Genomic DNA, 15,369 nt, shown 5'->3' on the forward strand with positions numbered 1-15,369 from the left:
AGATCCAAATAGATCTGGTACAATTCCAACGCAGCACCCGCATCTTCGTTGGAATTGTGGCACTCTTTTTGGATGTGCTTGTCCAAAAAGTACCACGCCAGGAACTTGAGGGACAACAACCTCCAATGGGGCAGATGGAACAGGTGCACCGTGTCCACCACTTGATCCGAGGGCACAACGATCCCGAGCATGTCGAAATCGTTTTTGAGCCCATGTCTCACAAAGATGCATCCAACGTCCACTAGATGGCGCACCTTCTTGTAGGTCCTCTTCAACGATGTCAAGTGGTGGGAGCTATGGATGGGGTCCAGGTCCCCGGGAAATATCCCCGAGTACTTGCTCACGTAGTCCGATATTTCCTCCTCGCAAGAAATGTGGTCGTCAATGAATGGCACTACAAAGAAAAGGATAACAAATTGATGTACTGTGCTCTCTGCAAAACCCGCCAGATTCTTGATTCTTACCTCCACGACGCGGACCTCAGCCCCGGACGCAAGTAACTCTACCCATGAGTCTCACGGCAGCCTTGACGGTGTTCAGCCGCCCATTCCTACCGGAGACTTTTCCTTTGGCGTCAGAATGACGAACTCTGCATCCAAGGCCACCAGATCACCAGCTCGAGGGACTTCGTTGTCGTCCAAGGGACAGAAGCTCAGAGGTCCCTCATGACCTTGGGATGGTTGGAAGTTGTCCAAGCCAATGGACGGGGAAGGTTGTGGATGGAAGGGCACACTGACCTCATTTTGTGCTAGCCGCCGATAAACCAAAATGCTCGGCACCTTCAGATTAAGATCGATCCAAGTGGCCTCGGAACTGTCAACCAGATTAATGGAGAAATCGTTGAACAGATACCATTGACTCTCCTGAAATTTAAAAGAGAAAATAAATGATGAAAAGCTACATAATTTGCAAAAAATGTGCAGCACTTTGATTTTGCACAAAGCATGGTTGCGTTTTGACCTTCTTCTGACCACTGATCGAACATTGTGTGACATTATTTGAGATGAAGATAACCAACCCCAATCTCCCCACTTCTCGCACGACCCCCTTAAGCTTGCTCAAATATCTCATTTCCATATCCTTAGACCGGTTCAGATTGATGGACATCACACCAAACTCGATTTAAATCACCGACTTACCGGCCTGACTGATTGCCTGAATTAAAGCAATATTCCATCAAATAACCTTCTTTTATAAAACCAAAAGTAAAATTATTTCCTTCAAAAAGTTAGTCGTGTTTGCTCTCGTCTTCAATAGATTATTATCATTGCTTGCCAAAGTCCAACAGACAACTCGTATTCCACTTGCTCCTCGTCCTTATTCAACGTAGTTTTAGCTCCTCCCTCGAGTGTCTCATCAGCCGATCTTCGAAGCTTCAGCGATTCAGGGATCCAAGAAACATCTAGTTCTCTCATCTGGTCCCACAAATCGCCATCTTGATCCACTTTTGAACCGTACATATTGACCTTGAGAGCAGCTTCATTGGCCACGTGCACGGATTGCTGTTCCCAAAACGCACTAGTTACACTCTCGTTGCATCCAGTGTAAACCGTCAGTGACGATGGCAAAGATTGCACCAAATGGGACAGATCGGTGCAACTCCAGACTTTTTTCTATCTTTTTGGCAGCCCAATTACTAGATAGTTTTCACCCCTGTTTACGAACGCTGATTTGGTAGTAAAGCCGTGGCCGATATCGGATGAGATGCGCAAGCACCTTGGTAAACATGAAGCAGGCCCCATGTTTACCGAGGTGCGTGCGCATCTCATCCATGAGCGCTGACGGGTCCTATCACCCAAAGGTGCGTACCCTTTTGTACGGCGAAACAGTGAAGGCTGACAAAAGTCTTTCCTTGAGCACCGCGTATTGTGTTCCGACCGGTGGGGGTGTTGCAATTAGGTCTTCTACCCGTCGGGCCGTCGCGTGATCCAAGGACGACAGAACATAATGATATTTTATCTCGTCAACCGTAATCCCTTTCAATTTGAACAGGGACTCTGCTTGGTCAAACTGGTCCCTCCGACCAAAAAGCCGGTAGGTGGACCGTAGTTCCAACAAGCACGGGAGTTAATTCGCCACCCATAGAAGTCACCTCAGGAGGATCTGATTTCTTGGGGGATTTGGATGGCATGACAGTTGTTTCAAAGTAGCACGTCGGGGTCACCATTAAAGCGATGCTTTCACGATCGGTGTATCTACTTTATTCTCGAATCATTTTCGTATTCTCAATTTGTCACATTCAAAGAGCAGGAGTCAGAGTTGACTCACGAGTCGCCACAGTAGCATTACATATTATTGCAAACCCATGCTGAATCATCACCCGGGCCTCATTAATTCTTATTTCATCCACCACGCGATACATCCCAAGGACAAACTCTTCATACATAGAAAGAAATAACTTGAACGTTTTGTTGGTATTTAACGCCATACTCTGCGTCAATGTTGCCAGATATCTTCTAATGATGATTGAATTGAGGATGGTGGGGGGATCTGCTGAAAATGTTGTAAAAAGCTCCAAACCCTCGAATCCCTCCTCCTCCTCCTTGTAGAATGCAAGGAAGGCTCTAAAAAAAAGATTTTGGTTTTACGTGCTCATCATTTCATCAATCGATCCCGATCCCAAATCATTGGCATGAAAATATTGATACCATGAAAGAAATCCAACATAGTGGAGAAACACATTAGCATAGCTCCTTGTGTGCGATGTTTTGAATGACTTGGAAAATACCCGTTTCTCCGTATCATTCCTCGAGTTTGATCAACATTTGGTTTCAGCAGGAATATAGAAAATGCCAAAACTAAGGCGAAAATGCGAAAAACTAATGAAAATCGATTTTCCATTTCATCTACAAGTTAAAGAGTCCTTTTCTCACACTTTTCTCACTCTTGAGGGTCTGAATGAATTAATTTTGGTTAATTGAGAGATTGATTGGCGCGTGAACTCGATTCAAACATAATCGAGCGTCGAAATTTGACGGTCTCCTGTTCAGAGCCACACCATTTCCGTCAAGAATATCTCACTTCTTATAATAGCGGCTCATGAATAACGATATTGATCCCAATTATGTCGGAATATTTATGTCGTCCGTTGTTTTATAATTGACTATCATTTGAAGGTTGCCGATTTGCAGCTGAACCCTGTTTCAACAAATAATGCGAGACGGGTTTTGGTTGCCAAGTTCTGGTATCATGATCAGTCATGGAGCTGTGAAATTCTTGACGGAAATGTTTGGAATCGAGGAAGACGTCAATGGTCGCCGCTTAGTTTCACCCAGATCTACCACGTAGAACACGCTAAAACGTCAATCAGATTATTCACTCCTTCTCTTCACGCTCAGCCATTCGCTGACGGTTGACGTGTTGAATGTGATGCAACAAATACTCAAAATATGAAGCAGGTCTTCAAGGATTAAAAGCTTGGGATGTGTAAAATTGTGATGTATAATTCCCTGGATTGTGTATTTTTTGACTCTTGTTGTAAATGGAATGACACTTTTAAAAGCTTGAGTATATTGTACTGTATTGAGAACATTGCAATGAAGCGGATATACGGTATTATGCATATTAACACCAATATTGTGTGGGTCAAAGAATGGATGTCAAAAACATGAAAAACAAAAACTTCGAGAATGGAAAGTTCAAACAAGGATTTTGAAGAATTCTCAAGCCAAATTTTCTAAGGCAATCCTTGATATGTTAAAGACCATCGTGCCTACCAACATTATTAAGCATGATTCTTGATTGAAATATTTTGCTGACCTTGATTGTGGTGTAGATGTATCTGGTTTCCATGTTTTTATACTGCAATATTGAAGTGATCGCCTAATATACCGCGGAAACAACGGATGCCTCGTGATCATTGCATTTCAAAATAGCAACCCAGAGCGACACATTCAATGAATCTTTAACAAATACCCTCTTTGCGAAATAATGGAATACATGCTAGCTAGGACAAAGGACGTGTCTAGATTAGTGTGTCTTAAAGACAAAAACATCAAATCTGTCAACACTCACCGTCAACGTGGCGAAGGCATATCTTTGCCTTCTGTATTTGACCATATCTTCACGTTTACTAGTAAAGGACTTTTGTCTGTTTTAGTAGCTCAACTGTAGATAAGACCGAGTCTCAATTTGTGTGGCAGGCTGCTAAATACTTTATCTTCGTCAAAATTGCCCTTGGCCCTTTCAATTGCCTATTTTCATGTCTCCGCCCTTAATTGAGCTGGCGTTTGGCCAATCGGCAAAGACCTCCACTTGCTCCTTTTTCGCGATTGGTCAGTCTCCTTTTCGGTCCGCGAGTAAGTAGCCAATCAAAAAGTCTCTTACTTTTCCAATCTGGCTCGTCCTCCAACGGCAATTTCTCAATGTGAATAGAAAAACAATGGACCCAAAAGGGGACAAACATTCGAGGGAAAATAAATCTGAAAATACTGCCACTGACACATCGGATCTTAGATAAACCTGGCTATCATTGAATCAAGACAAGAATCAAGTCATATTCTATCCAAAGTTACAGCTCAAATCATTTTATTATCAAGCAATCCCGTGTTCCAATGACAGCAACCTATTTCGAAGGACTTGAACCGCTTCGTGACAATTGGTGGTATTGATCCGTTTCCGCCAGGCCCTGACAAGTTTCTTCCGATACTTGTCGGGGGCAATGTTGTCGGGATCGCCTTCGAGCACGCCCCGGAAATCCGAGGGCAGAGTATCCATCATCTCTTGGCTCAAGTCCATGCCAATGTGAGTCTCCATGTGGATCCTCAAGTTGTATCTGGAATTAGAATTAGATAAAATACGGGCAAACGTGCACAAAAGAGCTTGGAACTTGTCCCAATTTGAAAGGGGATGTAGTCTCAATCCAATTTAGAATTCGAACTCAACGTACCTTTGAACGTGAATGCCAGAACAAAGCGGGCACTGATGACGGCTCGTTTTGTTGTGGATCTTCAGGTGCTGATAAACTGAATTTTCGTCCCCAAAAGCTTTCAGACATTTAAAACATATTGCGGTGGGCTTTTTTGTCTTTTCGTCCACAACAATTTCGTTTTGCTCTGCAACAAAGGGGTGGATTAATGTCGACATGTTCCTCTAACTCGATCACGACGTTTCAAGAGGAATGTCTCTTTAAACTTGAAATTCGCAAATCAATTGAAATACCCTTCAGTTCAAATTGAAGAAAACTCACCATTCACCAAGTAAAAGACGAGACTGCCTGGACACTATCTTCTGGCTCGTCGTTGGCCCACTAAAATGGACATTACCTCTTCTCGGACAGCAGGTTCCAGGGGCGCCTCAGGAGCAGGGACCAATTGAGTGGAGATATTTGGGTCCGGCCGCAATTATCCACCCAGGTCCTCTCTTTGAAACTGTGACTGAGTCTGAGGAACAGGAATGATGAGATTCCGGGAGGCTCCATATTGGGTCATGAAATGTCTCATGAGGAACTTAAACTGCAACCCATGGAAGGCTTGCATCCAGGCTTGTTGCCCTGGAAGCAAGGGAAGAGGGTTCCAGGGTCGACTCCACTCTAATACTAGTTTCATTTTAATAATGCATTTATATTATTCTTTTGATTATTTTTTATTATTATTATTTTTTATTATTTTTTTATTATTATTATTCTTTTTATCATTGGATATTGCTAAATCTAGGACTAGACACCCAAACCAAAACATCAATTATTGTGTAAAAGAGATTGTGGGTAAATGATAGATAACTCGACCATCTGCATACAACGAAGGTTCGACGTTTTCTCCAAAGATTTGACCATTTCTGGTCCTCAAAATTCATAGTTGGCGTGGCGCGTGCCCGTGGGAATTTCGGATTAGGATTCAAATGAGAATGAGCAATTTGAGCCCCTGTTAACATACTACTTTTTAAAATGAACAAGACGTATTCGCACCCTCACACAACATTGATTACGGATCGATCACGTTGTTTAGGAAAGTTGTTGATCTTTTCGCTCTCTGTTGTCAATTTGATCATCAAACCGTGGTCAGGCCAAAACTCATCGATGAATAAATGAGTAGAATGTCATTGCATAAAGAAGTACATGATTAAACAAAGGTTTTCCAGAACATGAACCCGGACCAAACATCAAACATGAAACAGAGATGGGTAATAACGAGCCTTTTGCACTTGAACCGTCTCAGTCACTTCATTGAAGTTGCTAAAAATTCATTCCGTCGTTGGGCATAACGCCTCCTAAATGTTGAACCCATAAACCGCTTTAACTTATTTTTTGTAACTATTGCGCGTGGCTTAATGTAAACAGACCATAGTATAGAGAGGTGTAAAGATCTGGGATTTCATACTTTTGCGCTCTCTGGTCCTACCACGAAGTAAGTGTCACTACGCTATGTTAAAAAAAAAGACGGAATTTTGTTAATGCAGAGTTGGAAGCACTAATTGAGCTTTTATTTTGGTAGTTCTTGCCGCGATTGTGGCGTAGATTGGCTAGCCCTCCAGGTGTAGACGTTAGTTGCCATCTCGAATGCGAAACAGCTGAAGAAGAAGCTGCCGTAGAGGTTGCACGATTTTAAGCGTCTTCGGGCGTGATCAGATTCATTTTATCCCTACTTATGCAATACGTTAAAAATAAATGACTTCATGAAAAGAGCCATATGAAATAACCAAGAAGGACGAAATACATGAAAACCTCAGCTCAGATGGTCAATTGCTGATTTTTCTAAATACAATCAATAAATCATCAGTAGGAGGAACATGCATTTTAAGTTTCAGAACAAATGGGACAATCATTGGGCAACAAGTACTGGTCAATAAAAATTTTGTACAGTGGAACCAGCATATATCATCTACACTAATAACGCCAATTCCCTTATAATGTTGTTTTCTCAAAATCCCAATTTATTCTTTTTTTGCAGACTTCCATACCACACAGTTAAACTTACTTGACTTTTATTTTGATATATTACTTGATTGACCAATGAGTTAGCGTTGGAAGAGCTGGCTAACCCGTGAATATAGGGTTGATCAGGAAATTTCATCAAAAACTTGTCCAAGTCTGACTTAAATCCTGCTACTGGATCAACGCCTACATAAACCCTATGAACATTTGAGGGCAGCAAATTGAACAATGAATGAGCCCAAGAAAGAAGAGAATTGGACTATATTGATCAATTTAGGCTGGATTCTCATTCTTACAGTTTTTTACACAAATTAATTCCATTTTTGGAATTCCAAACTTTTAAATGTGATAACACACTACTACTAAATAAACTTGTTCATTGCACTATTGAAAAAAATTATCTAGTCTTGTCAATAGGACATGCTCACGGGGGTCTTTGTTTACCCCTTTGCACTTGAGCACCCCCTTTTGACATATGTAGGGATGTGTCGAAGTTTTGGCTATGGCATGAGTTAATAACAATAGCGTCGGAATAAGCGGAGCTGCTACACACAAAAAACAAAGGATAGAGCTAGAAGCAGTAAAAAGGTAAAACTTTAAGCTCGCTTTGAGACAGAAGTTCAATTGTTGGTTGAAAAAGCGGTGGCATTTTTACGGTTGACACATCCCTACCTATCCGAGAGATGACACTTGGGCGCAAAGGGGTACAAAAAACCAAACAAACTGAGGCTGCGATCGTATCCTATTCACTCTTGAAAACAGAAACAAAACACAGATAAAATCTGACCATCTTGCCTGCTAATTTTCTTCATAAAACGTTATATTATTGTTAGATGTTGCCCTAGTCATGCTTTAATCTGAAATATCTTGGTCATTGACTCTACCAAATTTTAATCAGTTCTTTTATACCCTCCCAAAAATAAACTGCCTCCTCCACCCTAAAAAAAATAATGTTGCAATGTCATTTGTTAGAGGAAGTTCACTCAAACGGAAGTAGACAATGGAGAAATTCTGTATGTATTGTCAATCCTGCTTCAGGTTCCCAAACCAGAGATGGCTATAAAATAAGGCTAGTCACGCACAAATAAACTACAAATTGCGCAACGTCTTCGGCAGCTTCTTTTTCAGCTGTTTCGCATTCGAGATGGCAACTAACGTCTACATCACCTCGTGTCTCATTCACTCCATGAACGAGTTTGGCATCAAGTGAGTTTCTTGAAAAAGCTGCCATACTTTGTAGATGAGAAACGTCCTTTCAATAGGAGTACAACTAGTTTAATGACTCTGAAATGTCTTGAAAACGAGGAGAAATGTCCGTGATGACGGTTGTGAGCTTCAAAATCTGCTCACCCAAAACCAAATCATAACAAACAGCCGACTTTGAGGTCAATTCTGGTCGCCAGATGGCAGGATTACTTCGACTACGTACAAGTAAGACACGGAATTGAGTTGTGCTCCTGGAGATAGGATATGGAGGCCAAAAGGCCTGGAGCAGAAAGCTTTTCAAAACCTTGCTAGAAGACGGTCAAGCAATCCTAATCAGATGCATGCCAGCTGAGGGGGTGCTTTATCAACCCTGTCTTCCCAATCAAGTGCCCAATCACGAGGCAACACAATGCTCAAATATCTTTTAACATTTTTTTTTTCAAAAAACTTTCCTCTCCAGTCCTGGTGGACTCCATGGTTAAAAGGAGCCAGATGCAATCAGGTCAGTTGAATTAGCAACTCTAAGCTTGAAATGCAGGCCTGTGTGTAAGTAATTGATATTTCTAAATGAAATGTAAGCCAAGGTATCTATGTTTTGATTCAAAACCATGGCGGTAGGAAAATAATGGAAGAACTGAAACCCCTGAAAACCTTGCCCTATAGCGGCTTACTTTTTGAAGAAAATTAATATTTATGTTCAACAACAGCTGTTACTAAGATGTGACAAGAAATATCGAAAATAAAACTGGAAAAATCTGCAAAATGAGATGCATATTTTTGTCGTTTTGATGCATATTTAAAGAATATTTGCAGACTTTATGTGCGTATTTTGGGGAAAAACCTTGCTTGTTTCGCTCTCTCTGCTAATGAGCATTGATATTATTTATTGGCTTAGCACTGGATTACTCCCATTCTTAGCCATCCTTGTTCGGCTAAACCAATGAAAATGCAAAATAAGAAAATAACTTCTTTTCCAAATTTGAACTAATTCAACGGTAATAATCTTACGGGGAAAACATGCGTCTTTAAAATTTGAAACTAAGAAGGCATATTTAAAAAGTCAAAACAACTATTTTCAGGGTGGGGATCTCAAATCATAAATCATCTTACATTTGATTTTTCAAAAAGCAACATAATATGTTTGAACGATATTCTTCGTTAGTATTTAATTAAATACTTGGAGTGTGTTCCACACATGCAGCGACTTTTCAAATACTTATCGAGTGCTAGTACTGAATTTTGCATTACCTTCTTCGTGAGTACATATTTTTTGGATATTTCTCATCCAGACCTGATCTTTCTTCCTAGACTCAACTAATGATTACTAAACGTTTATAACAATAACACAAATAACGCCATTGAAAAACTGTTTGAAATTTTCGGATAAGTAAAACTTCCCTGCTGGAACCCTGTGCTTAATGTCATGGATGGATATGGAGACAGTTGACATAATTGGTGCAACATACTCGATGAAAAAGAAAATTTCAGTCTGAATCAGGTCTTTTTGTTCATGACATGTTAAGTCAGAGAAGTACACGAAAAAAGTAATACGACAACCCTGATATTGAGAATTATGAGGAAAACAAACAAAACAGGCAACCACTGACGAGCAAAAGACTGAATTTGTCATTTAATTCAGTTTCGCGGGTTGTTGAAACTAATTTTATTCTGAGAATGAACCAAGACCTTTGCACAGTGACAGACCTGCACAATAAATGACATATTTTTTTTAAGTTTGTAGCACAACTCACTCGATAGTTGAAATCGCAATTGGATTCAAGAGCAGGATGGCTGCATTGTTTGTCTTATTTCTCCCTCCTCAAATGCTGAAAGTGAGTGTTGCTGCATTACATTTTTCTTGAATGTTCTTTGCTTCATATGCCCCATAGAATTTGCATTATCATTTGTTATATTTGCACTGCTTGATTGTTTATCATGCAAGATATGAATCCACAAACACATTCCTTGTGGTTAAAAGCAAGCACACTACTTAGGCCGTGAGCTTCATTCTTTATGATTTATGACCATATAAAAAGTGGAAATTTCTGTTCAAAAAAGATTGTTTAAGCGGTACAAGTTTCAAAAGAGTTGACAACAGAGAAACCAGAAATTAAATGCCACTCTGGAGCGTGAAAAAAGGAACGAGCAACAAGTAATTTTTGGGTCGTTACTATTACAACCTTTTAAAATGTAATGGGATTGCAGTTCCCTTTTCGCAAAAGGAAAGAATTACAGGAATTTTGTTAGCCGTAATCTCGTTACTATTGCCCCGATAACAAGAATACATTTATATGTAGAGCCAATTTGTTCAGTTTTGTAGAATTGAGAAGCGACTTCAGGAATGGGAGTTGGTATGTTGTACACCCATTGATTATTTGATGGATGTGATCGCGGGGCGGATGATCGTGATTAAAGACAGAAAACCAAGATCAGGTTACATTGGAAAGGAATTTTGTTGGGATACATAACAACGCTTGAGTTTGCAAGGAGCACTAGGGTACTTCTGAATGAAATAAGAATTTATTATCTGGGTGTTTTGCTTTCTTGTTAGTTAGGTGTCTGGTGGGTTGAAGTTATTCCACTCGTTGGGAAAAGAATAGTTTGGCCGTCTGTGTCAAAACCCGCCTTGGCTACTGGAGCAATTCACCATCATCTTTCAAGTCACAGATTATTTTTCCATGTGAAAATGTTTATACATGATGGAAGTTCTTACAAGTACCACTGCCGCATCACTTGTTTTACTTGGTACCCTTTGAGCCACGACTTGATACACACCCCTAAAAGACCCCAACACCAGCATTGACTTGTCAAACTAAAGAATTTCGCAATGCCTTAAAATCTGTCTCACGGAACCTTGTTCCGACTATTTATTTCTCGTACTTGTTTTGGGTCGTACATGGGTCGTATACTCATCTTCACAAGCTTTAAAGGTTTGGTGAGGCGTTAGTCATAATACTGCGAAATTCTTGTTTTTGACAAGTCAATTATCACGCTTTCTACAAAGATGTAAATGATCCACCTTATCGAAAGCCGTCGAGAATTCGAGATCCTTCACATCTACTGGAAGGCCATTGCCGACTTTCGTCATGACTTACGTATACACCATGGAACAAAGTTATGGGACTGTGCCCCTGTCTTTAGATCAATAGCTTTTGTCATTAAAAAGATAATTATTTCTTGTGCGATTAGAGCATACCAATAAATCTATTTTTGTCCACATTGCATGTAAATTGTGATATAATCGCACCTGTGAAGCTTAAAGAGTAAAAATAGTAAAACCCAATATAAGGCGCTAAAGCAAGTAACACGTCAATTATTCTCAAAGTTCGTTAAATTTGTTTTGTTTAGTGTAAGTTTCCGTTTTGGGTGAATTTCATTAGCTGCCCTTTTTTGCTTCACGCATAAAAACTTTTTTTTTCCACAACTTACTTTAATCCCAAAACCAATCACAGAAAAAAGATATTTTCTTTCAAGATTTTGTCTTCGGTTATTTAATTAGCCAAAGCGCATTTATATCCTCTTTTAAGAAGCCTTATACTTAAGTATGCGTTAGAGGGTTGTTTGTGTTCCTAAAGATATAGTTTCAAATCTTTTGTTTCAGATTATTTGACTTCCACATGTTCTTTATCCAATCCCTCAAGATCATCATCCAACCAAACATCGAACACCGGTTTCAAAATCAAATCAGATAGTCATGATGTTATGCCTCTGACGGTAACGTTCAAACCAATTAATTTTCTATTTTTCGGATCGTTTTTTAACATTTTTGCTTTAGCCATTCTCACACCTTGAACCCGATCTATCCCGCACATCCTAGGTTTTCAAAGCGAATCGGAAAATAATTCCGTGTTTATCTAATTTGTCATAAATTTTTGTCTCTCTCTTTTCTATTATCGAAAATTATTGAAAAAAAAATGAAAGAATTATTGGAAGTCTTTTGAATTATGTTCGGCCTTATATTGTGTGCTGGCCAAATGACATTAGCTGATGGATCCTAGAGCGCTTTGCCCGTGAGACTGCAACCACTGAATATGACTGCAAATCATATTTATTTTGTTGCGTACTTCCTTAACGCTACTGGGATTGGAATTAACATGAATTTCATATGAATTTTTTTACGAGAAGAAAACCATATTTCAAAAATCCTCGCAACGTCTGAAGCTCTGACTCGAGACCTATTACTCTCATTTTCCCAACGCTGAAGTGCGTTCGTTCAATTTTCCACTCTTCACATTCCTGATTGAGGCTAAAGAGCCCCGATTTTTATCTGGACTAATAATTCTCGACTTTATCTATTACCAAAGAGTCTTCAAGTGTCAAATGGATTCCATAATAAACGTGCATGTGCGTCCCTGCCATCGTCAACATGCGGCGGACATCCGCAAAACCGTGCAGGTGAGAGTGGATGTAAAGGGTTGATTAAAGTTCCTCACTAAGATTACCCATCTTCAAGGGCTGTCAAACTGATTGCGTCTTCATATGCGGTGAAAGGAGGATTGGTAGTCATAAAACAGTTCTCTCGATTGCCACGGGATTGCTCCAAAAATCCAACTGTGACGAAATCATACTGAATGAAAGGTACTTGCCTTTACTGGATAAAGTCTTGATCTTAATCTATATCGGACACACTAGCTTCCCTGGCGATCTCCTGCCACTTTTCCGACGAATGAATCGTTCAATTCAAATGAAGTAAGAGTACACAATATATTGTTACTTATTAGCATCAAATGATAACTCTTCCCTCCATACAGATTAACCATTGCCTACCAAACGATCGTCCATCCCCCATCAAATTCTCACGTCTCCAACGAGCCATCCTGTAGCAATCAATACCCTTATTTCCTGCTTCAAGGGCAAGAAAATGAGGCTGTCAGATCGGTCCCGACTGGAAATTCCCAAATCCCGACAAATCATCCGAATTTTGCGCCTCTCGATGTCAATCAAAGTTCTGCGGGGCGATCTTGTGGACTCGATAGTATAATCCCATATTTGATCTCAACTTTGATCTTAAATGTGCTCTCGAATGTGATCTCAAGTGAGTTTCCAACTGGGTTTCCAAGTATGGTCCCTTGTGTGACTGGAATGTTTTTCACTTCATTGGATGTCGGCAATGTGTTCGAACAGTTTATTTATGATGCAATCCTATTCAACGAGATGGTGCAAATGCGGTTTTATGCCCAAAATGAAATGACTCACAATACCAACTATTTGAACGAGGTTCTGGCGGTTCTCGTGCTAGGAATTTGATCGTCTCTTACGTGTACTGACGAAATGCATGCCAAATACCAATACTTTGTCAAATAAGATGTGATTAACCCGATTTATTTGAAGCCAATCCAGTTGAACATCATATTTCGCCTCGTCAATTATTTGTAAGGCAATTAAGTGGCAGGATTAAAGGTCTCGATACAAGGTTTTCAAATCGCACTCATGTACCTATTAGGAACTTGGTTTTATTGCAAATCTCTCTTTTGAACTTCTTATAATTCTCCGACATGGGCCTCATATTCTCAAAGTGCGCGATTAAAAAGTGGAGTCATTGAAGATAATGGAAAATAAGGGGGAAATGACATATCTGTTCCAAGGCAGTAATACATTATTCAACATGTTATTTGGAAAAAAATACTGGCGCTGAAGTCAAGTGTGGGCAAAAGGGACACAGGCACTGACACTCTTGATTTGACAGAAATGCCCCTTGTAGTCAAGAGGTCACAGAGGTCAGAAAGAGTGAGAGCATAGTAGAGACTGCTCTTGAGATTTGCGATGTCCATAGACGACAGAGATGCAAAAAGGCAGGCAAAGGGTGTAAACTGGCTCACCCAGAATGGTGTCCCAAACTTCGAGAGTTTGGCCTTCTCAAATTCAATGAGAAGGGCTGTTCCAAACAGGGGTGTTGCTTTTTCCACCCATTTATGTGCATGAGATCTTTGAGGCACAAGGTATGCCTCAATTTCAAATGCACAAAGGCCCATCTCAGGGGCACTAGTAGGAAGAGACAGCAATTGTCTCAACCTCATTGTCAAGTCTCTCAACAGACTTAACCCACCCCTTTCCTCTCTCCTTCCCTATTTCCCTCTCCTCAAAGGTTCTCTTATCCTCCAACTAAGATTAGTTTTGTCCAAAAACAGGATTTTTTAAGGTTAGAGAGCCTGGTCAAAGATTTGATAGCTCTAGTCCATCGAAGGGCTATCTGCCCACAAAGGGGCTTTATTTGAATGTGCATTGTCTTATTTCCAAAAAATACAACACAAAGATCAAGGTTCTTGAGGAACTAGCTTTAGATAGGCAGGTCTCGTTCATTTCCATGACAGAAACTTGGTTTCGACCAGGGGCCTTAGATGAAGAGCTGGCCATGGTTGGTTTCAATTTAGTTCAATGTGATAGAGTGAACCCTGAAAATCCCGTTTTTCCGCATGGGGGCGTATGTCTATGTGTTAGAAATGGCCTGCGCATTAGTCATGTAAAAATGTCAAATGGAGAAGTAGAGGTGTTAGTTTGCCACCGCGAAGGCCTTGATCTGTCCATTGTTCAGTAAGCTCGTTCTTGTCAGCTCTCAAATTCATAGGAAATAAGTTGGAAAACTCAGTTTGCTCTAAGGTTTTCTTTGTAGGGGACCATGTGACGCCTAGTAATCTGTCAGATCATCATGTTCTCGAGATAGGGTCGACCATTACTCAAAAGCCGGCGTGCTCTGGAGTAAGCCCAGCCAAAAAGGTCGGGCTGGCTAAGTTCAAATTCAAAGGTGAACATTGGCCGTTGATCATAGAAAGGTTTGGGGAGCTCGGTCTCTTTTCAATGCTCAAAAAGGAATCGTCCGTAGATGTAGCCCTAGACAAAATGATTCTAGTTTTTGAGGACGTCTGTTCCAGTCTAGCAATCTCTGAATGTGTTGCGCAAGGCGGGACAGAGCCTAAAATTCCAAAGTATAGGAAGCAATTGTTTAAAAGAAGTTGCAAATTAGCAAAAAGGCTCCAGAGCACTTTGAATCCAGTGGTTTTGGCTAGCCTTCAAAGAAAGTTGGATTTAATCCAAGGTACAATTAAGGCCTCCATTGAAACCGATCAGTTGAAAAAGAAAAGTCGAGTAGTTCAGGAGGTGAGGTCGAATCCGAAGGCGTTTTTCTCTTATGCAAAATCTAAGAGAAAGATCAAACACCCTGTAGGGCCTTTTGAGGTCGATGGGGAAGCCATAGACAATGTAGGGACTATGGCCAACATACTTGGAGATCAGTTCTCTAGTGTGTTTTCAACTCCACTGAGTTTAGGAGCAACAGTCCATTGCTCTATTGATGA

The 15,369-nt window shown here is 40.4% G+C and overlaps 1 protein-coding gene across 2 annotated transcripts; it reads left to right on the forward strand.

The window, feature by feature from the left end:
• Positions 1–12,275: 12,275 nt before the first annotated feature.
• Positions 12,276–13,427, forward strand: LOC131891660 (uncharacterized). Of its 2 annotated transcripts, none has more exons than XM_059241289.1 (3): positions 12,276–12,472; positions 12,531–12,655; positions 12,829–13,427. In XM_059241289.1, exons 1-3 carry the CDS (start codon positions 12,398–12,400, stop codon positions 13,322–13,324), a joined length of 696 nt encoding a protein of 231 aa, XP_059097272.1. In that variant the 5' UTR covers positions 12,276–12,397; the 3' UTR covers positions 13,325–13,427. The 2 variants fall into 2 exon arrangements, with proteins under 2 accessions (XP_059097272.1, XP_059097271.1); XM_059241288.1 differs by having other exon boundaries at positions 12,284–12,472; positions 12,531–12,766.
• Positions 13,428–15,369: the final 1,942 nt, after the last annotated feature.

The sequence above is a fragment of the Tigriopus californicus genome, chromosome 12 (genome assembly GCF_007210705.1).
Source record: "Tigriopus californicus strain San Diego chromosome 12, Tcal_SD_v2.1, whole genome shotgun sequence".
In the NCBI taxonomy this organism is placed as follows: Eukaryota; Metazoa; Arthropoda; class Copepoda; order Harpacticoida; family Harpacticidae; genus Tigriopus; species Tigriopus californicus.

What these genes read in the sequence shown, in the direction of transcription:
- LOC131891660 (XM_059241288.1), top strand. Translation starts at nt 12,398, where the DNA reads ATGGATTCCATAATAAACGTGCATGTGCGTCCCTGCCATCGTCAACAT. An exon ending in ACATCCGCAAAACCGTGCAG is followed by an intron (nt 12,473 to 12,530) that starts GTGAGAGTGGAT and finishes CCCATCTTCAAG; the next exon opens with GGCTGTCAAACTGATTGCGT. An exon ending in AATCGTTCAATTCAAATGAA is followed by an intron (nt 12,767 to 12,828) that starts GTAAGAGTACAC and finishes CCCTCCATACAG; the next exon opens with ATTAACCATTGCCTACCAAA.